We start from the raw sequence: 26,505 nt of genomic DNA, 5'->3' as shown, positions 1-26,505 counted from the left end.
TGTGGTTGAGCAGCTAGTTTGACCTAAACATAAAAGTGGTGAAATGGAAAGGAAAACGTGGATGGTGGCTGAAGGCTGGGAGAAGAACATATACCTGGATTAAGAAGTCCCAGGACTTCTTGAGCTGGTGGTGGTGGTAGTGATTGGCAGGGGCCATCACTGATAGGATGCTTCTGGCACGGCTGGGGACACTAAAAGCAGCAGAGGAGGGATTAACTGGTTCACAGTAGAATGCTGCCACTGCTTTTGTGGAACATTTTGTAGTAAGTGCTGTCATACAGGACTCTTGGAAGGTCAGCACATCAAAGAGGGCCTGCCAGATCTATGGAACAGCACTGGCAGAGGTATTTCACCTGGCTTTGCTGATACACAAAGAAAAACTGCTGTTACTCGGATGGTGTTCAAAATCTCAGTCAATGGACATGGAAGAATCCAGTGGGAAGGAACAAAAAGCAAGACTGGAAAAATCATTAAATGAGAAATTTAATCACAAAGGCAGAGAAAGGAGCTGCAACTGAAGGCTGATGCAAGAGGCAAAAACACTGAATGTCTACAGTATCGGTATTACAAAAGCACTAGTCTAAGAAATGCATGACAGGAAAGGTGATGCTGAGATAATACAGGAAGAGACTCACTAAGGGGACTATTTTTCTGCCAAGATCTATTTTAGGGGTTTCCTGTAATCCAAAGGTATTCGGGGAAAACCCCTAAGAATATATGCTCTAAACAGAAGTAGTATTAGCATCTAGCTAACTGCTGGAACTGAAAACATATGGGTGTATTTCTAGTGGGGACCTGCAGGGATTGGTTCTTAGCCCAATATTTAATTTTTTCAATGATCTGGAAGAAAACCAAGTATTGCTGATAAAGTTTGCATGTTGTCAGATTGGTGAGGTGCTAAACAAGGAGGGAAAGTGGCTGATACAGAGCCAGCTGAATTACTTGGTACACTGGGCACAGTCAAACAACATGCATCTTAATTAGGGATGTAAAGCAATTAAAAAAATTAATTGCACGATTAAACAATAGAATACCATTTATTTAAATATTTTTGGATGTTCTCTACATTTTCAAATATATTGATTTAAATTACAACACAGAATACAAAGTGTACAGTGCTCACTTTATATTTATGTCCCTTCATGCTTCAACCACCATTCCAGAGGACATGCGTCCATGCTGATAACAGGTTCTGCTCGATAACCATTCAAAGCAGTGCAGACCGACATGTTCATTTTCATCATCTGAGTCAGATGCCACCAGCAGAAGGTTGATTTTCTTTTTTGGTGGTTCGGGTTCTGTAGTTTCTGCATTGCAGTGTTGCTCTTTTAAGACTTCTGAAAGCATGCTCTATATCTTGTGTCTCTCTGATTTTGGAAGGCACTTCAAATTCTTAAACCTTGGGTCGAGCGCTGTACCTATCTTTAGAAATCTCACATTGGTACCTACTTTGTGTTTTGTCAAATCTGCAGTGAAAGTGTTCTTAAAACAAACAACATGTGCTGGGTCATCATCCGAGACTACTGTAACATGAAATATGTCAGAATACGGGTTATTTAAAAAAAACAAACCCTCCCCAAGGAGTTCAGTCACAAATTTCATTAATGCATTATTTTTTTAACAAGCATCATCAGCATGCCCTCTGGAATGGTGGCCGAAGCATGAAGGGGCATATGAATGTTTAGCATAATTAGCACATAAATATCTTGCAATGCCGGCTACAAAAGTGCCATAAGAACTCCTATTCTCACTTTCAGGTGACGTAAATAAGAAGCGGGTAGCATTATCTCCAATAAATGTAAATAAACTTGTTTGTCTTGGTGATTGGCCAAACAAGAAGTAGGACTGAGTGGACCTGTAAACTATAAAGTTTTACATTGTTTTGTTTTCGAGTGCAGTTATGTAACAAAAAAAATTCTACATTTGTATGTTGCACTTCCATGATAAAGAGATTACACTACAGGATTTGTATGAGGTGAACTGAAAAATACTATTTATTTTGTTTGCCATCGGTGCAAATATTTGTAATCAAAAATATATAGTGAGCACTTCAACTTTGTATGCTGTGTTGTAACTGAAATAGATGTATTTGAAAATGTAAAAAAAAATCCAAAAATAAATTTCAATTGGTATCTATTGTTTAATAGTGCGCTTAAAACTGCGATTAATTTTTTTGAGTTAATCGCGTGAGTTAACTGCGATTAATCGACAGCCTTAATCTTAATACACCAAAATGCAAGCTCATACATTCAGGAACAAAGAGCACAGTATCTACTTACAAGATGAGGGACTGCATTCTGGAAAGCAGTAACTGGAAAGGATTTAGGGGTCACAGTGGGCAAACAAGTCATCATAAGCTCCCCAGGTGATGCTGTGGCAAGAAGGGTTATCACAATCCTGGGATATATAAACAGGGCAACATCAAGGTATTACTTCTGCATATGGCTATGGTGAGACCATTATTGGAACCCTATGTTGAGGTCTGGGGTCAACACTTAGAAACAATGTTGAAAAAATTGGAAGAAGGTTCAGAGCAGAGCTACTCATGAATGACTCATGGTCTAGGAAATGTGTGTTAAAGTCAAGACTAAAGGAGATCTGCTTAGCTGATCAAAGACAAGAGGCCATTTGATCATGGTCTAAGTACACACCTGGGGAGAAGATCTGATACTAGAGCAGGACTCTCATCTAACAAAAGAGACTACAGGATATTGGTAAATGAAACTTACAAATTATACAGTAGATGGAAGCCTCTTAGCTAGTACAGGAGTCCCTCCTTAAGTGTGATCAGCTACTTCCCTGTGCCCCCTGAAACCTACAGTGTGTGCCAGGAGTAACTTCCTTCCCAAGAGAGATGGTAATGGAAGGGGAACTTCTAATTCCAGTGAAGTGAAAGCACAATTGGTGTCCTTTGCTGTGACAGCACTGCCCCCTGCTGGAAATAAGGCATAATTTTTTAATAGGTGAGGATAACTCACCATTGGAACAGTTTGTCGTGGTGGATTCTCCATTACTGGCAGTTTTAAAATCAAGATTGGATGTTTTTTAAAGATCTGCTCTAGCTCAAAAGAAGTTGTTCTGGGGAGGTCCTGTAGCCTGTGTTATACAGGAGATGATCACAAGGGTCCCTTCTGACCTTGGAATCCAGACAGGGCATTTCCCCCACCCATTACATATAAGCACTGAGCTTTGTGTATGATGCAGACAAACAATCATTAAATAAGCTATAATGCAGCACAGTCCCCAGGCAAGAGGTGAACAAAGGATTTTGGATGAGACAAAAGGAGCTCATTCTGGCATCCTCTAGCTTGCATAGTAGCTTCCATGCAAAGGTTGAGAAATGTGCCTCATACGCTCTGGCTTTACTACAGCAGGGCCTTGTGCAATCTCTGAGCTACCAAATCAGACACACTGTTTAGAAAAGAAAACCCCTGCCCTGCTTTGCCCCACTCCTCCCTCCCCTCCAATCCAGATTCTCGCATTGCCAAAGAAAGTTGGGGAGAGGCTTTGCAGACAGGATAGCAAAGCAGTTTAGTCTGGAATGACTGCATCTGAAATTTATCAAGTGTACTGACTTGCCAAATATTAAGGCAAATGTCAAAATGTTCTGTGTGTACCATGAAATGGGTCATAGGTTCCCCTAAGAAACTGATTAACTTTATCTGGCTTTACCACTGACAGGCATTTATTAAATGGATGAGCCTATTGCTGTTGTTCCTATGAATAAATTGTACGTGGGTCTTGGGAAGCTGGTAGCCCAGGTAATGTCTCAGTGACACACAGTGGCCAATTGACACGTAATCTTTGGAAGTTAAGATTGAGCAATAAAAGTCTGGCCACAAGTTGCTAAAAATAGTATTTTCTGCATTGAGACATACTAAAGTAAGCTCAAAGTCTGAGTCTCCTCCTCTTTTGGCTGACTCTGTGTATATGGGATGTGATGGAATTTGAGTTAGATTCTTATCAAACAAAACTGAACCTGTAAAGCAGTATGGCTTCCCTCCTTAAACTAAACAGCAGAATACCCTAATGCTCTGTGGGAGGAGAGAGAAATGGACAGAATATAACAAACTAAACTTATCTTAATTCAGTATTTTGAACAGAGTAAAGACCTTGGGTGGGTCAGTTTACACCGCAATTAAACAGCCCTTTAGCCCACGTCCCACAAGCCTGAGTCAGCTGGCACTGGCCAGCCGTGGGTGTCTAATTGGAGCGTAGACAAAGCCTGAGAGACAGACCCCTCTCCGCCCCCCAACAGAAAAAGACTGCAACTAGTTAGTTAAGAGAAGAAACTAATAAGAGGAACTAAGATACAGGTATAAAAAAAAGTGAGTGGCATAGAGAAAGTAAGTGAGGGTCTCCTATTGACCCTCTTAGCAAAGAGCACGGGGACCATGGGAGTAAAAGGAATGTCTTACCTTGGGAGCATGGCCATTGTTTCTACTTCCCTCACTGATCAGTTGGTTTAATCTCTCAAACATTCTCCAGGTCTTTTCCCCTTTCTGCAGTGACAGTTGGGCCCTCTGATGGTTTTTCGAGAAAGGGGAGCTCCCATCTTTGGCCCAAGCTAATGAAGCAGGCATCTGATCTGGCCCTAAACTCCCTCTTTTCTTTGCTCAGGCTACAACCTTCGCTTCTCTCTATGAATATGTCTTTGCTACAAGCACTACAGTGGCACAGCTATGCTGCTGTAGTATAGATACTAAAGCAACAGAAGGTTTTTTTCCCCATTGCTGTAGTAAATCCACCTTTGACAGGGGGTAGGAAGATTAACAAAAGAATTCTTCCATCAATTTAGCTGCATCTGCCATGGGGATTAGGTTGACCTAACTACATCACAGAGGCCATGATATTTTTCACAGCCCTGAGCAATGTCGCTAAATTGGCCTAAATTTTAGTTGTAAATCAGACCTGAGATGTCTCCATCTCTGGATCTCTACCCAGACTATACCCTCTCCTCAGGGTACTTCAGGAAAACCTGGTGCCAGGCTCCATTTCTGGCTACTTGAAGGTTCTGTGATGATGCCCAAGTGACCCTCTCTGACTGGTTGCTGTTTAGGCCTCTTCCCAGCCTTTGACTGGAGAGCCAAAGCTCCCCACCACCTTGCTGTCTCCTGCCCTGAGGTAAGGGAGCTGCTTCCATACTGCCCATCCTCCCAGCACTTCTTGATGTGAGGCCTACAACTCCCAGAATGCCTCTATTTTGGACTGAAGGCAGGGCAGTGTTGGACCTGCAGTCCATCTCATGGGACATATAATCAAGTCGAAGGCAGCCAATTTAAAACAATGCCACAATTAGCATTTGGAATGCATTGCATTAGATTATTAATGTCAAAATTTTAGGATTAAAAAAAATTGGGAATGTTTAATGAGAACATGTAGAGTTCAGTTGACCAGGATCACAAAATTAGAAAGGACAAACACTCAGGCTTCATAGTATAAACTTACTGACAACTGCTGGGGGAAGGCGAAACCTTTCCCCCTTGTGGTTGTAGATTATTCCACAACCATCAACTTCAGGGTTTCCTGTAACTTCCCCTGCAGCATGTGGCACTGATCCCTCCCAGACAGGACACTGGTCTGAGGCACTGTCACATAGGGTGACCAGATGTCCCAATTTTATAGGGACAGTCCCGATTTTTGGGTCTTTTCCTTATATAGGTTCCTATTACCCTACCACCCCGTCCCGATTTTTCACATTTACTGTCTGGTCACCCTACTGTCACACTACAGGGTACTCTAGCTGCATCCTGTTTTTAAGATCTTCTGCACCTTGGAAAGGGCTAGGAACAATATTTTTAAAATAAAAACACATTCTGAGTACAGCAAGAGATGGATTCTTCAGCAAATTCAAAGCCATGGAACGCATAGTGCACTGACTAGCTTGCTGTATTAATTAAGACTTACTTCTCAGTGCCGAGACCTACCTAAGCTGCAAACTGCTACACAAAATAGCTGCAGCTGCATACATTACTCTCCACATGCATTTATGGTCACAAAGGCAGGCCTTGGGCCCACCTCTAATAGGTAACATTATAAGTTTTCCCGCTAGGGGCTAGAAAAGGACAATGACATTTGCCAAACTCTACCCAACCTACAGGCGAAAAATTGAGCCCAGCCCCAGTTAAAGGACATGTTCCACCCTAGGTACAAGCCTACTCCATTAATACAGCATTTACCAAGTGGCCTCTGCCCAGTTCTACCCCAGGACAAATTGGACCATGAGAAGGAAGGAGAGGGTGTTTTAGGAAAAAACTGTACATATAGACAGGAAACTCCACACTAAAGGAAATGAACTTTTGCAAGTGTTTATTTCACTGTGACACTGGGGCTACAGCAGGCAACTGCTCACTGAGCTGCCATTCACTGCAAGAGTTTTACTCCCTATAGGTCATTACAAAAATCTAGATGTAGTGTCTGCTCACCTCTCAGTACCTAAGTTACACACAGACCTAGATCACTTGTACATTCATCTGTCAGGGACACAACTTTTAAGAATTTAAAAGTACAGCTCTCTACAAATAAACAAATGGAAACATCATGCAAAAATCAGAAGATGAGACTGACAGATCAGGTTTGCAAGTAGATCAGCAGACAAATTTTAGCTGCCTATTTGCCTGCCCACAGGAGGAGGAGAGGGGAGTCACTCAGGCTTCTTTTCGCTCCTATGCCCTACTTTACTGCAGGAGACCATCTTGGTTACAGCTTACACTTTCAGAGTTGCAGCAGATTAAGTGTTTTCTGAAGGTGCTAAGGAACTTTGAATTTCTCCTTCTGTTCTATGAAAGTGTTCACTTGCTAGATAATGACAGAAACAGACACCTTACTGTGGAAAAGGTGGGGGATGCCTGTACAGAGCTTTGATTTAAAAAACTAAAGCCTAATAGGCAAGACAAAGTTTCTAGCACTTGGACCAAAAAAAAAAAATATATATATATAAAATCACATCATGATGGAACTATTTACATTGTCTAGTGAGAAACAAGTTAAGAAATTAAATGCTGTAGCCACGCAATATGAATTTCTCTTCAGCTACAGTTAGATCTTGCCAAAAGAAGTGGAGAGAGGGTGACCATAGGGAGAACAGGACATTAACAAGGGATCGTAGTTTTTAAAACTCTGTATTATTCTCTATCACCAAACTCACAGAAACTTGAAACGGAAATATTTCTTTAAAGAAATGTTCTACTTTTTCTTCATCACACACACACTGGGCTGTTTTTGTAGAGTAGTTTGCAAGTGCTGGAATGCTAGCGGTAGTGATACACTTGTTTGAGGAATAAAGAATGTTTACAGAGGGGAAAGAAATAATGCAATGGTTCTGGAGATAGATAGATGGCAGGAAAACAGAGATGAAATTGTTTGCATTGTGCCTGGGCCAGTGGCTTTTTAATTACACAAACAGACTGTTCTGAGTCACGTTAAAACAAGCTCTTATACACAACTGCCAGGAAAGTGAGATTTACAAACTAGTAGTTTAATTTTGTAGGAGTCAGTGATAGTGGCCTTTCACTGTCTCGCCTAAGACTAAATATAATGTAATTTTAAGGCATAATTTAATATCCATTTATTCCTAAAGCAATTGAAAATTTAACAAGCAAAGATGTCAGACAATGAAAACCCAACAATAGCTAATTTGACAAGGGTGAAAGCCATTACATATGTACAGTGCAGAATCAGTCTTCAAACAAGGGAGTCTTGTTTTAAAAAAGCAAATGCAGACCCAGATTCTAGAAAAGCAAACATTGCTGACACAAGGAATGTTCATTAGAGTCCATTTCCCACTAGAGCTACTTTTTAAAAGGGAGGAAGAAGTGACTATTGCCAGTACCACCCGATTAGGATAAACTTCACTGATTAACTGCTCCAGGACACATCAAACAGCACTGTTAATAAGTTTAGTACACTGGGAGGCCACACTCTACAGAGTCCCTAGTGTTTAGTGCCTCAGAGGAAAAGCCTCTAGTCCACCAAGAAGACTTTATACCTATGATTAAAATTCACTAAGCAGTGTAGTACTCACGTATCATTTTCAGGACACACCCTTAAAGGTGACAGTCCTGTGTGGATTCTAATGCACATCCCTGTGAACAAAGTGTGCTGCACACATACACCTGCCATGCTACAGGCTCTCCCTCTCCAGTGACTGCCAACATCTCACAGCCACCAGAACCTCACATAGACTATTAACATGATAAAAAAAACAGCTACAGCTGCCAGTTTGGCATAGGTGGAACGCATGTTAAGATACTTTGCATCTTGACGGTACTTCTTAGACAAACTGGACAAGTTGTTGGCCTTGGAATCCAAAGCTGTTAAGGAAGAGAAAATGGAAGCAGATTAATTGCAGGATTAACAGTAACAAGACACTCCCGCTGTATTGTGTTCATAGATAATTGCAGCTGCTCTATCGGAGCTTTATCTGATTTATTGTGCATCCTCCATTCCTCATGTTCTGAAGGATTCCTACATTAAGCTTGTTAGCCAAGCCAAAACACAATGCAATATAAACTGTTTACCTCCCCAAACAGAAGAGTCAACAGTAACTTCACCAGCACCTTCAAAACACTAGCACATATCACTCCTGTCCTTAACACACACCACCAACATTCATCTTCACAGGACAAGAACAGCCCCAAGCCCACAAGGGGCTTTGGCTCCTCCCAAAGTAGGGTTACAAATTGCCAGATGGCTTATGATTAAGGCTGCTATTCTTTCACAGAGGACACGGAAGTCACAGATTCCATGACTTTCTGCAATCTCCATGCCTTCTGCAGCGGCTGGTGTGGCTGACTTCAGGGCCACCTGCAGCCAGCTGCACCTGCCGCTGCTGGAGTGACCCGGGGCCAGCTGTTCTGGTTGTCCCTGGGGCCAGCCACACCGCCTGCTGCTCGGGAGGCCCCAGGCAGCTGGCTCTGGGGACTGCTAGAACAGTGGCCAGTGTGGCTGGCTCCGGGGACCGCCCAAACAGCAGCGGTCCTGGGGGTGCCCTGGGGACCGCCCGAACAGCAGCGGTCCTGAGGGAGCTGGAGCAGCAGCCCCAGGGGTGCCCGGAGGCCGTCCGGTGAGCAGTCCCCAGGAGCAGCAGCTGGGGGTAGCCAACCCCCAGCACTCGAGCAGGGCCCGAAGCAGCAGTAGAGGTTTAGTCAGGTATTTTTGGTAAAAGCCATGGACAGGTCACGGGCCGCGAATTTTTATTTATTGCCTGTGACCTATCCATGACTTTTATACCCCATACTAAATCTTAGCCTTATTTATGATGTAGATCAGACAAATGAAAATGCACTTTCAGCCAGACATACACACTACAAGGCAATCTCGATTCAGGAGGCCCTCTTTGTCTCAGAATCCTTCCCTCAGCCATCTCCCGCCTGCCAGCCTCAGAGAGAGGAAGGAGTTTCAAAAGCTGAACTCCGTGTACCTGACAGCGCCTCTCCTCGCTGTAAGACTTCTTCAATATTGGCCACCATGATTCTCTGCACATCCTGTAACTCTGTATTGATGGAGCCTAAGTTCCTTCTTGCCCGGCTGTCAATGTAGAGTTTTTTGGTTTTCTGGATGTAAGTGTCTGGAACAAAAGGTGGTTGTCAACATGGAAAACTTTTCCTCCCAGCACTTCCTGCCTGCCGTGCCAAGAACATCCCTTGAGCCAGCCTCCACCTCTTCCCCCCAAAACTGCACCCACCACCACACCTCTTACCCCGCTCTGAGTAGATCCCAACCACCTGACCTCATGACAGCATAGCCCAAGGGCAATTTAACAACCCTTTCCTCCTCTGACAGACACAAGGAACACTGATGACTTGTTTTAGAGCATGTTGCATCCTGCGTGCCTTCACCAGGAATAAAGCTGTTGACAGGATGGATGTCCTTTGGACTTACAAGAACAGGCCACCCAAAAGAGGACATGTACATCTAAAGCCAATCAGCTCAGGTTTCCTCAATGCTTAATGAGAGTTGGCTCCACCATGCTTCACATCCACTTCCCACACCTCTCCAATGCTGCCATAAAAGTACAGCTGAGGGCGATTTTGGAAGTCCCTACATTGCCCATGTGACCTCAAGTGAGAGGAAGTTTGCTAGTTTGCTTCCCACCCTTTAACACAATCAGGGGAGAACCACTGCCAGGGAGTAACAATATGGCTGCCCACGGAGCATGAGCATCCAGAGCTGTCTTTTTCTGGGCTACCCCAGTGCAGAGCACTGCAGAGAGAGTGAGCAAGGTGCACACGAATGCTAACAAGAAAAAGCCAAGACTTAAAAGCGGAAAGTTGGATTGTAGAAAATTTGCCATTTCCCCTACCATTTCTCCATTCACATACCTGGCATGCCTGGCTCAGAGAGAGCACCAGATTTCTCCACTGTCAGTGGTAAGTTCCATGGCCTGAGCTGGGAGAGGCTAATGTGGCCAAACAAACAGGATGTTTATTAATTAGTCTCAAGGGGAAGGACCTCACCGAACTCAATGAAGGAATAAGGCCTGGAGACCGTCGGCACCTTCTTTCCATGCTGTTCATCAAACTCGGAATACAAATCCTCCAGATATGCAAAGGCCAGCTTCTTGGGGAAGGTGGCCTCACACAACACCAGGTAACACACCCCTTTCTCAATAACGTAGCTAGAAGAGAACAAACCGGACAAATTTTAACCATGCCCCTGTAAGACACCACTTTTCCCTTTCTCATATTTCCTTCTCTATGACGGAGTATCCCAGCCTTTGGGTTTATTATTATACTACACACAAAAGCATACCAGGCATCGCACAGCAGGCTTCATATGTGTCTCCCCAATATTGGGATACCTTGTCATTACACTAACCCTTTCCTTTCCTCTGCAAATATCATAATCTCCATCTACTCACCCTCCTAGGAGAATTTATATGAGACATCATCTTGGATGACTGGCTGGAATGCAGAATCCTAGGGCCTAACCCTGCAAGATGATGAGAGCACGCAATGCTTGGCAGGTAGGAGCCCTTAATGAGGAGTGGGGAATGACTCCTTTCAGCAAGCTCATCTTACCAGGACATTGTAAAGCATTTTTATTTGGACTTCATAGCCACAAAGGCAGCTTAGTTGGCACAAACCAGCATACTATAGTCTAGCTCTAGCATCCCCTGCTAAGATGAACTGTTTGTTTGGGATGGATATTGTAGTGTAAGTTTCAGGTTCTCGGTGCATTGCTCAGGACAGAGTTATTCTGCTGCAAGTATCATGACTGAATTTCCACAGTTTTACACATTAGACTTAAAATGAAGCCTTTCTGAATACCTTAGTTTTTCTTTTCTTTTCCCTAACTACAGTGTTATTGAGGCTTCAGATCCTGGGTTCAATCCCTGCCAAAGGCTTTTAACTTCATTTTAACAAAGTTTTGCCTGAGAATTTCCTTAGTGTTTTTGTTTGTTGTTTTAAAAAGTCCTGACATTGGATTTAGCAGAATAAGGGACATTCCCCTCTTCCTGCTGACGTTCTGTCATCTGAAGGAGGCAGGCCCCACACTCCCATGCCCTTTCTGGTAACAAAATGGCAGATTAAATTCACATTGGTAAGTGCAAAGTAATGCACACTGGAAAAAATAATCCCAAATGTTGGGTTCTAAATTAGCTGTTATCACTCAAGGAAGATCTTGGCATCACCCTGGACTTCAGCTTAATGTGCAGCAGTGGTAAAAAGCTTAACAGTATCTTAAAAACTATTATCAAAGGGAAAGAAAATAAATCAGATATTATCATAATCCCACTATATAAATCCACGGTAAATCCACACCTTGAATACTATGTCCAGTTCTGGTCAACCTATCTCAAAAAGGATGTAGTGGAACTGGAAAAGGTACAGAAAAGGGCAACAAAGATGATCAAGGGTAGGGAATGGCTTCAGTATGAGGAGAGACTAAAAAAGATTAGAAAAGAGACGACTAAGGGGGGATATGACAGAGGTCTATAAAATGAACAGCATGGAGAAAGTGAGCGCAGAAAAGTGTTATTTAGCCTTTCCCATAACATAAAAACCAAGGCTCAGGTGATGAAGTTAACAGGGAGCAGGTTTTATATAAACAAGAGAAAGTACTTTTTCACATGACACACAACTGACCTGCGGAACTCATTGACACAGGTATTATGATGGCCAAAAGTATAACTCAGTTAAAAAAAAGAACTGAATAAGTCCATCAATGGCTATTAGCCAAAACAGTCAGGAAGGAAAACGCAAACACAGGGCGACCCTAACCTCTGACTACAAAAAGCCAGGAGTGAAAGATGGGGTGGATCACTCCATAATTGCCCTGTTCTGTATACTCCCCCTCAAGCTTTGGTACAGACCATTGTTGGAGCCAGGATACTGACCAAAATGCACCATGGTCTGACCCAGTAGGGCAGCTCCATAATGTATGTGGGAGAGGATATGTTGTACAGTGCACAGGAGCATCTTCTCCTGGAGGTCAGCAGGAAAGAGGGGTGGGTGGGATGGGGAAATAGGGAGAGAAGACTATTGTGGCATCTCCTACAGAGATTCAGAACTGTATCAATCCCCTGGCAATCATCAGATAGGTGGTCAGCCCTGCACAGCCTTAGGAGACTAGTTGGGGCATCCCAAACTTCACCTTAGATGAGTCTTAGACATGGGACTCCATTTCCCATACACAAAGCCTCACAGAGGCAAGCTGAGAAACAGAAATGCTGCTTGTCTGTGGGCCACTGGGACTTCAGGTTTTGTTATCTGACAAGAAAGTGTGATTGTGCCAATAATTTTCAGGCTGTGGCCTCATTCACATGTATGTTATGATGAAATATGGTAGCTGATGTGACTGCTTAATGGCACTTTGCTGCATTCCACTTGTTTTGTTTTTGACTAATGAGCCAGGGTTTAATCCCACTCCCCTCACCCCCCAATCCCTTTTTTAGTGTCTAACTATCATTTGTTCTTGCAAGTTTAGTTTTGTCCTTACTTTAGTGTCAGTTTGAGTTCCCATGTCAGAACAGAGAATATGTATTTTATTTCTAATTCAAGAACAAATTTGATTGGATGAAGTCCACTGGATTTTGAGATTTAGATCTGAACATACAGAATAGCACTTAGCTACCCTTCCACTAACTAGTGCTGCCTGCTGTTGAATGCTAACCGTGATTATGTTTATTACCATGTTTGTTCCTCTTCCAGCCAGTAGTACAGCATACCAGAGAAGGCTGAAAGTCACCTACACTGGATGCAGATATAATTGAATGGCCCAAGTCATGGCATGCAACAAAGCACACGTGTGTGTTTGGGGGCTTGTTTTAATTTAAATAACTGTGGAAAACTCGTATTGTAGCACCACAGTGATACAAGACAATGAGGACATAGAGGTTATATTGTTATTGATGGGACTAAGGTAGGTTGCCTAGGGGTTCAAACCTTTCATTATGCATATGCACTATTGTGGATTTATTGGCATTAAAAGTAACTGGTAAGTCACCTTTTCTTTTCTCTTTACTTAACACCTATACGTAGTGATTTAGCACGTTGTTAATTTGTACATTGCCATAATGGGCCAATTATTTTCTCAATCACTAGGCCGCTGTGTGGAATGAAAGTTTTGAAACCATACAATAGCCTGGTAATTCTGGTATCCATATGTTCAACAGCAGCTTCAAGCATACAGATCTGATTTTTCCTCAGCTTAGCCTCTAGTGACCCAGAAATGTTTAAATCCTTCAAATTTGCCACATTCAAGAATTAATTTTTGGACAGTGAGGCCAGGATTATCTGTTTTTGTTGCACTCCCAACATGGCACTTCCTAGCTTTAGTAAAAAGCCTCAAACAACAATGGGGCTTGCCTTGAACAGCAAGAGTGTAGTCACCACTGTCCACCATGGAATAGAATATACTCACAAATTAGCTTCTTGATTTACCCTAAGAAAGCCCCTAACTTGTTCCACATCAGTCCATGACCCAGTTTCTACAGTATGTTCCAAAACAGTGCTAGCCAAATGATCATTTTTGATCCATGTCTTCAGTGTTCTGGCCTGACTACCAACCCAACACACATACTGGATCCCTCCCAGCATAACCCACTGTTACCTCAAATCATTATCAAGAACTTGAGCAATCCATAATCTTTCAGGATTCGAAGAGCAAAATGTGAAAACATATTTCAAAACAAAACCTTTTAAGACAGGGATAATCTCCTATGAGGCACATACACCTCTACCTCGATATAACGCTGTCCTCAGGAGCCAAAAAATCTTACCGCATTATAGGTGAAACCGCTTTATATCGAACTTGCTTTAATCCACCGGAGTGCGCAGCCCCGCCCCCCGGAGCACTGCTTTTTACAGCGTTATAGCTGAATTTGTGTTATATCAGGTCACGTTATATTGGGGTAGAGGTGTAACAGGAAGCTAGAGTTCAATATCTTCTCTTAACACGGTCTCCTGTCATGTGCACAGCCGCACCATCACACTTTAGGCCAGCCGGTTTTGATCTGAGCTCTCTTGCCTTGGTCTCCATGTTTCCCAAAGCTATTTCTACTCCTTTTGTGATATTAGCTGTTTCGGATTCCAAGTTTTCTATATCAGTAGAGAAAGCACACAGATTTCCAATGCCGCATAGCATTGCCACCCCAGATTAACCGTAATATAAATTTTCTCACGTAACGGCTTGATTTCTCAACTTTAACACTGCACTAACACTTTTTTGGTATAAATTTTAACACAGTATAAAATCATGTAATTAGCCCTTTTTGCAATGCATGTATGTAAGGGGACAGAGATACAGTTGGCCACCTTTAACTTTTTGCATTCTTGATTTCTGAATGTTTATCTGTGCAATCTTAATTAATATACTTTTAAAATTTAATTTCTTATATTTATTTTAATATTTTATATTTATTTTAAGAGAGAGGAAAAAAAAAACACACTTCTTTAAGAGGCACCAGCTGGCAAAGGCCAAGGGTTGCCTTTTCATGAAACTAGTAATCTGTGCACTTAAAGACTTACAACACTAATCAGCCAAAGGTCAGCTAGTAACTAATTTCACAGCAGACTGCATAGGCACTTATCACCTGCATACCTATCAGTGTGTATACTCACATGCCATGATAACTGGGTTGGTTGTAAGGCTTTTTTACTTTAATCTCCAACATTAAAATGGCTGAAGAAAATTCTTCAAACTTGGTTTGGGGTCTCAGTGAGAGCCAAATTTTCTTCAAACTTTGTCAGTTTCAAGGCTATTCATATTAACACTTCAGCACATTTGGAGAAGTGCACATTCCACTTTGCTCCACGACATCTGTCATCGCATTTTTTACTCTGCACTACGTTATTTTCAAGCAGTTAGAACATCAGTTAACGAAGAACGTTTTTTTCCTCTGCCAAGCTAATGCACTAGCCACTAAATAGGACTATTTTAGGCCAAATCTCAAACACCTTTTTTTTTATTCAGCATTATCAAAAGTTTCATTAGAATTTTTGTTTAAAACTAAAACTGATTTTCTTTTTCATCTGTGACTTTATGTCTCATCCTAAAAATTTGCACCCCTTAACACAGGGGTCGGCAAACTGTTTGGGCCAAGGGCCACATCTGAGTGAGGAAATTGTATGCAGGGCCGGGGCAGGGGGTTGCGGTGTGGGAGGGAGTGCGGTGTACAAGAAGGGGCTCAGGGCAAGGGATTGGGTCAGAGGGGGCTCAGGGCGGGGGTTGGGGTGCAGGATGTGGCAGGGGGCTCAGGGCGGGGGTTGGGGTGCAGGGTGTACAAGGTGGCTCAGGGCAGGGAGTTGGAGTGCACAGGGGTGCAGGATGCACCAGGGAGTTCAGGGCAGGGAGTTGGGGTGCAGGACGGGTGTGAGGAGCAGGCAGGGGCTTAGGGCAGGGAGTTAGGGAGCAGGAGGGGTTTGGGCTCTGGCCCAGCGCTGCTTACCTAAAGCAGCTCTGGGGTGGCAGCGGCGTGCACCGGGGTCAGGGCAGGCTCCCTGCATGCCTGCCCTGTCCCCAGCCTTGTGCTGCTCCAGGAAGCGCTGCGGCTCCTGTGGGAGGGCGGGGCAGATGGCTCCATGTGCTTTGCCCTTGCCGCGCCTCCAGGTACCTCCCCCGAAGCTCCAATTGGCCTCGGTTCCCCGTTCCCAGCCAATGGGAGCTGCAGGGGGTGGTGCCTGGAGGCAAGGGTAACGCATGTAGCCCCCCAACCCAAGGGCTGCAGGGGCGTGGTGCTGGCCGCTTCTGAGAGCGGCGTGGGGCCCACAGTGCCATAGAGGGCAATCCCGTGGGCCAGATCCAAAGTCCTGTGGGGCCAGATCCGGCCCGCGGGCTGTAGTTTGCCCACCCCTGCTTTAACAGCTGGCTGAAGAACTGCTTCAATGCTGACTCACAGGGCAAAGTGCTCCTCCCCTGCCTACTCACCCACAACACTTCCAACACCCCTCAACTGCACCTCTAAGATCTCCCAGAGAAATACTGAACTTGGCTGAATTTTCTTAGTTTAACAGCTCTGATGAAATCAAAGCCACTGCAAGGTTGTTGTGATTCATAAATAACTGTGACCAAAAACCGGATAGCCTTTTTTGATATAGTTAGAAGTCTGGTAAGCAGAGAGAACCATGGACACTACATAGCAAGAGCTTTACTATGATTTAGATATAATCTTCCCCAGGCATCTCAGTGGAAGTCAGAATGATGTTTGGATAATATTGTGGTATGGAAACAAATGACTGACAGATTGACTGTAAACTGGGAAGAGGTATCAAGTAGCATCTTTGGGAACAGAAATTCTCAACACAAGAATTGCCTGACTGGATCAAACCAGTGGGCTACCTAGTCCAGCATCCTATTGCCAACAATGGCCAGCACCAGATTGCTTTAGAGAAAAGTGAAAAAATGTGAAAAAAACTGAAGTGATTATGAGTTAACCTTTAACCCATCTTGAGGAAAGCTGCCTCCTAAGCCCCAACTATTACAGACTGGCTGTGTGCCATGAGGGTGCTTCCAAAAAAGAGTTTTTAACTCTAGATATTTTTACCTGTACAAATTTTTTAAACCTTGCTACTGTCTTGCCCTCAAATGAGATCCTGTGGCAATTAATTGCATTGAAAACAATTTCCTTTATCAGTTTTGACTTTGCCACCTTTTTGTTTACTTCGCTGTTCCCTTGTTTTTGTATTATGAGAGAAGGTGATTAGAGGTACCTCTACCTTCTCTATAACTTTCATCATTTTGTATACTTTTATGTCCCCTCTTATTAATCTCCTCTCTAAAGGTAGCCAGTCAAATGTTTTCAATCTTTAGTTTAGAACAGGGGTAGGCAACCTATGGCACATGTGCCGTAGGCAGCACGCGAGCTGATTTTCAGTGGCACTCACACTGCCCAGGTCCTGGCCACCAGTCCGGGGGGCTCTGCATATTAATTTAATTTTAAATGAAGCTTCTTAAAGATTTTAAAAACCTTATTTACTTTACATACAACAATAGTTTCATTATATATTATAGACTTATAGAAAGAGACCTTCTAAAAACATTAAAATGTATTACTGGCACGCAAAACGTCCTTAAATTAGAGTGAATAAATGAAGACTCGGCCCACCACTTCTGAAAGGTTGCCAACCCCTGGTTTAGAACCTAGGAGGTTCCAATGTGCATAGCTTTGAATGTGTCAACATTTCACTTCAACTGGCACTGTGCTGCCTAGCTTGATTAAGTCCCTCTGAAGTACATCAGTCTTCTTAGGTCTTAACCTACATGATGTTGTGTCACCTGCAGATTTTGCCAGCTCGCTGCTTACCCGGAGCAAGTCTGCTAGAACTATGTTGTACATCAGTAAGATTTGCAGATGATCCTAACTTAGAAGGCTTTACAATGAAAGCAAAGGGCAAACATTATGGAAGGTTTTAGAGAGAGACAGCGAACTCAAAGGGATGAGCTAAATGCAGCTAAGACACTTCGGGTTATTAATACTAATCAATGCTTGCTGGAGAGCAGAAATGCTGAGGGGATTCAGGGAAATAATGAACAACAAATTAGATGAGCTCAGAGTGCAAGGCTGATACATGAAAGGATATACTATAGTGGAATGGAGAGAGAAGAGAATCTTGTATAGGAAGAATCAACTGTGGTAATGCTAACCTAAGTATAGGTCGGACTCCTCACTATTAAAAAAATATATTGATAAACCTCAGAGAATCCAAAGGACAACAGATGCTAGAATGATTTGTGGGCACAACCTGTAGAGAAAACATAAAGGGAACCAAATATATGCAGTCTACAGAAAAGAGAGCGGCTGAATACAAGAACTGGATAGGAAAGCAGGAAGTCTAACAATGCTAGAGAAGAAAGAAATTTTAAAATGATTGAAAGGATATAAAAGGAAATAACACTCTCTCTGAGCACAGGTTTCCCATGGCTGGTGGGATGACTCTTACTCTTCTCTAATGGCCCAATTTCTAGTATACCTCCGACGTCTCCTGGAAGTACCTTTCAGTTTTCTATAGCTGTAGGTTGGGATACCTACATTTTCCATCTTAATCTCTACAGCATGTTTTACTTACTGGAAAGCCATGGATCCTGCTTCTAGGGTGCATCTGGTAGGCGACTGTTCATTCAACTTCCGGAAAAGCTGTTTAGCTTGGCTCTGATACTGCTGCAGGTCCCGACCTGACTGAGAAGGGAAAAAGTCTATTAGGCATGGTTCTACCATATGGCAAAATGAACTACAAACAATACAACCTCTTAAGGTATAGGCAGGCCCTTTCCCACAAGGAAACTAACATGATATCCATAGCTAACCTCAAACAGTTTTACCAGAATTGGATCTGAAGTCAATGAACACAGTCAAACCAAGGGGTAGGTGCTGGTAAATCTCAGGAATCTACCTCTAATGAATATCTCAGTCCCCATTTAGGAGGTCCCCTAGGGAGTTTTGTTTTTTGTAGCATCTCTTGTGGAGGGTCTTGGTCCAGAGAAGGTGCTTCAGTCTCACTGCCCTGAGGGAGACGGGAAGAGTTCAAATGGTATGTCTATACTGCAGTGTCAGCCCCAGGTTTGAACTCAGGCTTAAGCCTACCCCACTCCCATCTGTCTACACACAAATTGTGCTAACTCAGGACTTGGACCCTGGGTCCCAGTACCCCACAGGTGAAGGGTCCAAGTCTGAGTCAAACTGGAACACAGGCTTCAAGCCCTATTACTTTGCAGTGTAGACACAGCCCTGCTAGACTCACGCTGTGCCAAAAATGTCCTACAATCCCACAGGCCAGCTTTCTTTGTCCTCTGGACAGACAAGTTTTCCCACATGGCACCATGAACAACGGGGTAGAGTAGACACATTTTGGGAGGGTGTTAAGAAGTCTGGGATAAGGGTGGTTGGACTCAGTCCAGCATAATGTAGCATGGATGCTGGAGTCCCAAGCTGGGACCCAAGGTTCAACAATTCCTCGGGTTACAAATGAGTATAGATGGTCAAGCCTTGGTTAACAAATGCTGGGTCTGCTAATCAGGAGTGGCGCCAGGGTTTTTGCCGCCCTAGGTGGCAGTGCTCCTCCTCTGAGCATTCGGTGGCGGGGGGTCCTTCCGCTCCGTGTCTTCGGGGCACTTTGGTGGTGGGTCCCGGAGCGAGTGAGGCCTAGGGTCACCTAGTGAAAGCGCTGGCCCTGCTGCTAACTTGAGTTCTACTAACCTGGGCTTACACTGCAGTGAAGACATACTGCCAGGATCTCTCTCTCCAGAAGAATTAGCTTGCTTCCTCAAAAGTGTGCACGTATGTGAGAATCTCACTGATGGGTGGGTCTTGGCGTCTTACACAGTTTTGATCTACTTTGGGATCTCAGTGCTGGAAGGCTCTCTAGGAACTTCACTGATACTGAGGAGACACATGGTCTCTCTCTCTTGGGAGTCTAGATGCTGGGGGGGGAGGCGGGGTGCCTAGATCTTGGTGCCAAATCTAGTCTCCGCCTTTCTCAGGGGTTATAAATCTTAGTCTACACACCTACATCAGGCGGGGCGTGAAAAAAATACCCCCCTGACATCGCTATGCTGAACCAGCCCCCAGGACAGATGCAACTACGTTGATGGAAGAATTCTTCTGTCACATAAATATATCGTTTGGGGAGGTGACACTCCTACTCAACAGGAAAGACCTTCAATCAATGTAAGATGTGTCTGCTGTAGCCTATAAAATAGGTTAAATCAAAATTAGGCTTAGGTTTCAGTTAGCTTAAGTGTAGACAAGTATGGAAAATTAAAGCTGGTAGTTTAAAAAAAGCTAAAAATAAATTGAAAATAGTACAATAAAAAAAACTGAAGGTAACAAAGACATGACCCAAAGTTATGTTGTGGCTATGAATTGGTTATAACTGTTTTAGCAAAATTTTTAATAAAACATTTTAAAATTTAAAAATCACTTATTAAAATGATTGTATTAATAGTTTGAAAATAACATTCGTGCAAGTGTTAATTTAAATAATGTATAAATGTAAACAGCCAATAAAAAGGTGGCAAAAATGTAAATCTGCTTATGGGTAGGTTTGATGTTAATGAGTATTATAATTGGTTATAACAGAAGTAGCCTTGCTGAATCGGAAAAGAGCTCCAACTAACATTAAAAAGGTACCATTAGGTTCCAGAATTATAAGGCTATACTTCACTCTGTTGTCAGTGGACTAATCACCCATTAATACACTATTTCATCTAGTTCATGTCTTTCTCTCCGTCCCAGGGGGTGGGTGAGTCTAGTGTCCAACGGGGTCACAGTGCGAGAAGAATAGTGCCAAATGTCATCAACCTTGCATGAAACTCACGTTTGCCAAGCTCTACCACAGCCTTCTAAGGGCACACATCCAACCCACCTAGGGTCTGCTTTGTAAGCTCCACACAGCCTCTGAGTCCCGCCCCTAGGGCGGATCTCAATCTGAGCGGGGCTCTGGGCCAGGAAGAGAGGGTGTGCGTCTGGGGAAGGGCTCTGGCTCGGGAAGGAGGGCCTCTGAACAGGGAGAGAAGGGATATGGGGAGGATCTCGGGGGCTCTGGGCCGGGAAGGGGTGCTTGGGGGGCACTTCTGGGGCGAGAGAGGGGGGACCTGTCAGGAATGGGGGGAATCTGGGGGGGGGCTCTGGGCCGGGAGCGGGGAAATCGGGGGGAGGGTATCGGGAGCGGGGGGAAATTGGGGGGCTCTGGGCCGGGAGAGGGTGGGGCTTGGGGGTGTCTCGGGGGTTCTGGGCCGGGAGGGGGGGGGTGTCTCGGTCTCTCACCTGCTCATCCTCCTGCATGGAGGCGGCCAGGGGAAGCCCGTCCGCCACCCGCGCGATCATAGTCAGCAACACCATGTCTGCGCCGCTCCAACCCAGGAGCCGCTGCCGCTGCTCGGCCCCGCGCCCACCCTGCCTGCCAGCTGCCACCCTCTGACTGGCCTCTACTACTGAGGTGGCCGGAAACAGCCAGCGCAGCATCCGGGCTACGCCACCGGAACTGCCGGGTTATTTCCGGTCCGCTGCTGAACGCAACCCGACCGGCACCACCCACTTCCGGTGGGGGCGGCCCGGGGAGGGGGTGCCCGTGGGCCGTGAAGGGAGTGACTCTAGGGGATCAAAGCCCGGAGGTTCGGGCGGGGCGGGTGCTGGGCCGCGCTCCGCTCAGGAGCGGAGTAGGGCGAGGCGGTAAATGAGCTTAGGGCCAGGGGAGATGGGGCTTCCCAAGGCATCTCGTCCCCGCTCCCACTCCCCCGGGCTGTGTCGACTCGATGGGGATGTGGGCTAGGCCCCACACTCTGAGCAGGCCCGACCCCCGCGCTGGAGGCCGGGTTGCCAGGGCTCGGGCCTGGAGGGGCCAGAGGCGGACAAGTCTACCCCCTTCGCCTATCCCGCTGGAGAAAGCTGAGCCTTCCCGCTGCTGCCCTGGGCTTTACTGCCCGTTTGCGCAGTCATCCCATGTGGGGCTGACAGGTTTGTTGTCATGGCCTCTCAAATCCTGGTCTAGAAATGCTGTAAGTTCGGCACAAAACATGAAGTCAGGTGATTCCGTGGTCGGCCAAGGGGGTCCCTTGCATTTTCTTCACGTCTCGCTGTAGTTATTGCATTGTGTGTATGATGTATGTGCTGTGAATACCCAATTAAATAACAGGTTTCAGAGTAGCAACCGTGTTAGTCTGTATCCGCAAAAAGAACAGGAGTACTTGTGGCACCTTAGAGACTAACAAATTTATTAGAGCATAAGCTTTCGTGGACTACAGCCCACTTCTTCGGATGCCACAAGTACTCCTGTTCTTTTTGCAGTTAAATAACATTCTCTTTTACACTGAATTTGTATGGTCAGATGTTCTCAGGTGTCTAACTCCGCAAGCCTTACCGTTAACTCCCCCTTTGCTGTGTTTTCCAGAGTGAATGGCTATAGACTAGAATCATTCTTGACTTTTATGTAGTACTTATACCTGACGTGACAGGTTAAAAACTGGGGCACAGTAATTCCTGGAGTTAGTTGCCTCCCTTAGATGGTATTTTAACTTCTAGGAAGATAATGACAAAGGAATAATTAATAGACTTTTAAGGGCAAACAGGACCAAAATGATCATAAGAATGGCAATACAGGGTCAGACCAAAGGACCATCTAGCTCAGTATCCTGAGGGAATAAACAAAACAGGTAAAAGTGATCCATCCCCTGTCACCCAGTCCCAGCTTCTGGGACACCATCCCTGCCCATGCTGGCTAATAGCCATTGATGGACTTATCCTCCATGAATGTATCTAATTTTTTTTTTTGGACACTGTTATCATCTTGGCCTTCAAGACAAAATTGGCAAAATTTGCAGATGATACAAAACTACTCAAGATAGTTAAGACCCAGGCATTCTGTGAAGAACTACAAAAGGATCTCTCAAAACTGGGTGACTGGGCAACAAAATGGCAGATGAAATTGAATGTTGATAAATGCGAAGTAATGAACATTGGAAGCATAATCCCAACTATACATATAAAATGATGCGGTCTAAATTAGCTGTTACCACTCAAGAAAGAGATCTTGGAGTCATTGTGGATAATTCTCTGAAAACATCCACTCAATGTGCAGCAGCAGTCAAAAAAGCAAACAGAATGCTGGGAATAATGGAGAAAGGGATAGATAATAGGACAGAAAATATGTTGCCTGTATATAAATCCATGGTACGCCCACATCTTGAACACTGTGTGCAGATTTGGTCGTCTCAGCTCAAAAACGATATATTGGAATTGCAAAAGGTTCAGAAAAGGGCAACAAAAATGATTAGGGATATGGAATGGCTTCTGTAATGAGGAGAGATTAATAAGACTGGGACTTTTCAGCTTGGAAAATTGGTGGCTAAGGGGGAGTCTATAAAATCAGACTGGTGTAGAGAAAGTAGATAAGTCAACCTGTGGAACTCCTTGCCAGAGGATGTTGTGAAGGCCAAGCCCATTACAGGGTTCAAAAAAGAACTAGATAAATTCATGGAGGATAGGTCCATCAATGGCTATTAGCCAGGATGGGCAGGAATGGTGTTCCTAGCCTCAGTTTGCCAGAAGTTAGGAATGAGTGACAGGGGATGGATCACTTGATGATTACCTGTTCTGTTCGTTCCCTCTGGGGCACCTGGTACTGGCCACTGTCAGAAGACAGGATACTGGGCTAAATAGACCTTTGGTCTGACCCACTGGGGCCGTTCTCATGTTCACAACGTCCATAGGTTGACTGTGCATTGTATGAAGAAATACTTCCTTTTGTTTTAAACCTGCTGCCTATTACTTTCATTTGGTGACTGCTAGTTCTTGTGCTCAGAGGAGTAAACAACACTTCCTTATACTTTCTCTACACCAGTCATGATTTTATAGACCTCAATCATGTCCTCCCTTAGCCGTCTCTTTTCCATATGAAAAGTCCCAGTTTTATTAATCTCTCCTCCTATGGAAGCTGTTCCATATCCTTAATCATTTTTGTTGCCCCTTTTCTGAATCTTTTCCAATTCCAATATATCTTTTTTGACATGGGGCAACCACATCTGCACGCAGTATTCAAGCTGTGGGCATACCATGGATTTATATAGAATCAATATGATATTTTCTGTCTTATTAGCTATCCCTTTCTTAATGATTCCTAACTTTCTGTTAGCTTTTTTGACTGCTGCTGCACATTGAGCAAATGTTTTCAAAGAACAATCCACAATGACTCCAAGATCTCTTTCTTGAGTGATAACAGCTAATTTAGACCCCATCATTTTATATGTATACTTAGGATTATGTTTTCCAATGTGCATTACTTTGCATTTATCAACATTAAATTTCATCTGCCATTTTGTTGCCCAGTCACCCAGTTTTGTGAGATCCATTTGTAGCTCTTTGCAGTCTGCCTGGGACTTAACTATCTTGAGTAGTTTTGTATCATCTGCAAATTTTGCCACCTGACTGTTTACCCCCTTTTCCAGATCATTTATGAATATGTTAAATAGGACTAGGCCCAGTACAGCTCCCTGGGGGACCCCACTATTTACCTCTCTCCATTCTGAAAACTGACCATTTATTTCTACTCTTTGTTTCCTATCTTTTAACCAATTACTAAGCCTTTGGTGAGGGACCTTTTTGTGTTGTCTGACCTCCTCTATAATACGGACCATAGTGCTCCCGGATCTCTCATTCATCCCACATCTGCTGTTGATTGCCCCTAAGAACTCCAGATGATTATTAATCAGAATGTCAAAGGAGGGTGTGCTTTGTAATTTTAGAGTAACTAAGATCCTTATGCCAAGTTTTAAAGGTAGTACACATAGCACAGTTTTTTTTATAAGAACAGTAAGATTTCTCTTGCTTATTATTGGAATAATATTTTTAGATTCATATAGGGATACATGGTCCTGAGCTCTGGAATCCAGTCCTCTTAAATTCCAATCCTGCAAGCTATTATTATTTCAATAGAGTTGGTAAGACAACTCCCACCTGTTTATGCTCTCTGTATGTGTGTATATATATCTCCTCAATATTTATTCCACTCTATATGCATCCGAAGAAGTGGGCTGTAGTCCACGAAAGCTTATGCTCTAATAAATTTGTTAGTCTCTAAGGTGCCACAAGTACTCCTGTTCTTTTTGCGGATACAGACTAACACGGCTGCTACTCTGAAAGTAGTATCTAAGGTCCTCAGACAAGAAATAGGACCTCAATGTACTGTATACACTGTGTTCACAATAAACAGTCTTAGAGTGCTTTCTAGAATTTAAATAATAGGAAGTAATTTACAACAAGCAGGTAAGCAAAAGAAAGACAGGTGCATAACATGCACAGCATAGGTTGAGGCGGACAGGGCCCAAAGAGTTGGTGAGGAGGAAGCACTAAGAGGGAGGGGATGTGCTGGAGTGTGCAGGCAGAATTAGGGTTGCCAACCCTCCCAGTTTCACCAGGAGTCTCCTAGAATCACACTTTATCTCCCGGAGGCTACTTCAGCTAAACCAGGAGATTTGGGGCACAAACAGTCAGGAGCGGCAGCAGGGCTAAGGCAGGCTCCCTTACCTGCCTTGGCTCTGCGCCGTTCCTGGCACTGTCCCTGTGGCCCCTGGGGGGGACAAACGGGGGTCTCTGGGTGCTGCTTCCACCCCCAGTGCCGACTCCGCAGCTGTCATTGGCCAGGAACTGCGGCCAATGGGAGCTGCAGGGGCGGTGCCTGTGGGCAGCGGTGCGCTGAGACCCCCTTCTTGCCCCCCTTTCTAGGAGCTGCTGCCAGAGGGATGTGCAGCTCGCTTTCGTGAGCCGCCCGAGGTAAACATCGACCCCGACTCTCTCCTGCACCCCAATCCCCTGCCCCAGCCTACAGCCTGCACCCAAACTCCCTCCCAGAGCCCACACCCCCTCTGCATCCCAACCCCCTACTCCAGCCACCTCCCACACCCCTCACCCAAACTCCCTCCCAGAGCCTGCACCCCACACCCACTCCTGCACCCAACCCCCCTGCCCCAGCCCCCTCCCTGAGCCCACACCCCTCACCCAAACTCCCTTCCAGAGCCCACAATCCTACCCTGGCCCCAAACTCCCCCCCCACCCCAACCCTTCCCCCCGCCTTGTGAAAGTGAGTGGGGGGGGGAGAGATGAGGGAGGGGGATGGAGTGAGCTGGGGTGGGGCCTCAGAGAATGGGCATGACAGTGGTCTTTGGGTTTGCACAATTAGACAGTTGGCAATCCTAGGAAGAATAGTTCTCAAACTGCTAAATCCTGCTTGCTAGGTTTCTCTCCCTGAACCTTATAGGCTCCCCCCTCTCTAATTCCTCAACTTTATCCACCCCCACCCAGACTCCTTCCTCTGGGCTCTACCCCTCCTTTCCGATCTAGATTTTGCCACCTCTCTCTTTTCAGGCTCCTCTCCTCCGTTGGTTCCTCCCACATCCCAGGTTTTTCCACACATTTAGGGATTCCTTGTCCCTATGGTTCCCCATTCTTTCCCCAAACTTCCTCTCATCTCCCCCGTCTTTTCCTCGTGCAGATTCGTTCTGCTTCCTTCTCCAAGCTCTCCACGTCTCCCAGACTTTTGCCCTGCCAACCCGTCCAAGCCCGCCCCCCTTATC

The 26,505-nt window shown here is 44.7% G+C and overlaps 1 protein-coding gene across 1 annotated transcript; it reads right to left on the bottom strand.

Moving 5' to 3' along the window:
- Positions 1–6,292: 6,292 nt before the first annotated feature.
- SEC22B (SEC22 homolog B, vesicle trafficking protein) lies at positions 6,293–21,404 on the bottom strand. Its single transcript, XM_034778928.1, has 5 exons — positions 21,206–21,404; positions 18,510–18,619; positions 10,458–10,618; positions 9,422–9,568; positions 6,293–8,312 (listed from the first exon to the last, which is right to left on the bottom strand). The coding sequence occupies exons 1-5, from the start codon at positions 21,401–21,403 to the stop codon at positions 8,158–8,160; spliced, it is 771 nt and encodes a 256-aa protein (XP_034634819.1). The 5' UTR covers position 21,404; the 3' UTR covers positions 6,293–8,157.
- Positions 21,405–26,505: the final 5,101 nt, after the last annotated feature.

This window comes from Trachemys scripta, chromosome 8, assembly GCF_013100865.1.
Source record: "Trachemys scripta elegans isolate TJP31775 chromosome 8, CAS_Tse_1.0, whole genome shotgun sequence".
NCBI classification, from domain to species: Eukaryota; Metazoa; Chordata; order Testudines; family Emydidae; genus Trachemys; species Trachemys scripta.
The sequence above is the reverse complement of the archived record's forward strand: the minus strand, read 5'-3'. Positions and strand labels throughout refer to the sequence as shown.

Coding starts and splice junctions, on each gene's coding strand:
- SEC22B (XM_034778928.1), bottom strand. CDS start 21,403: ATGCTGCGCTGGCTGTTTCCGGCCACCTCAGTAGTAGAGGCCAGTCAG. Junction 10,619..18,509: donor GCAGGATCCATGGCTTTCCA/GTAAGTAAAACA, acceptor GTTCTCTTCTAG/CTACGTTATTGAGAAAGGGG. Junction 9,569..10,457: donor TTATTCCTTCATTGAGTTCG/GTGAGGTCCTTC, acceptor CTTTTGTTCCAG/ACACTTACATCCAGAAAACC.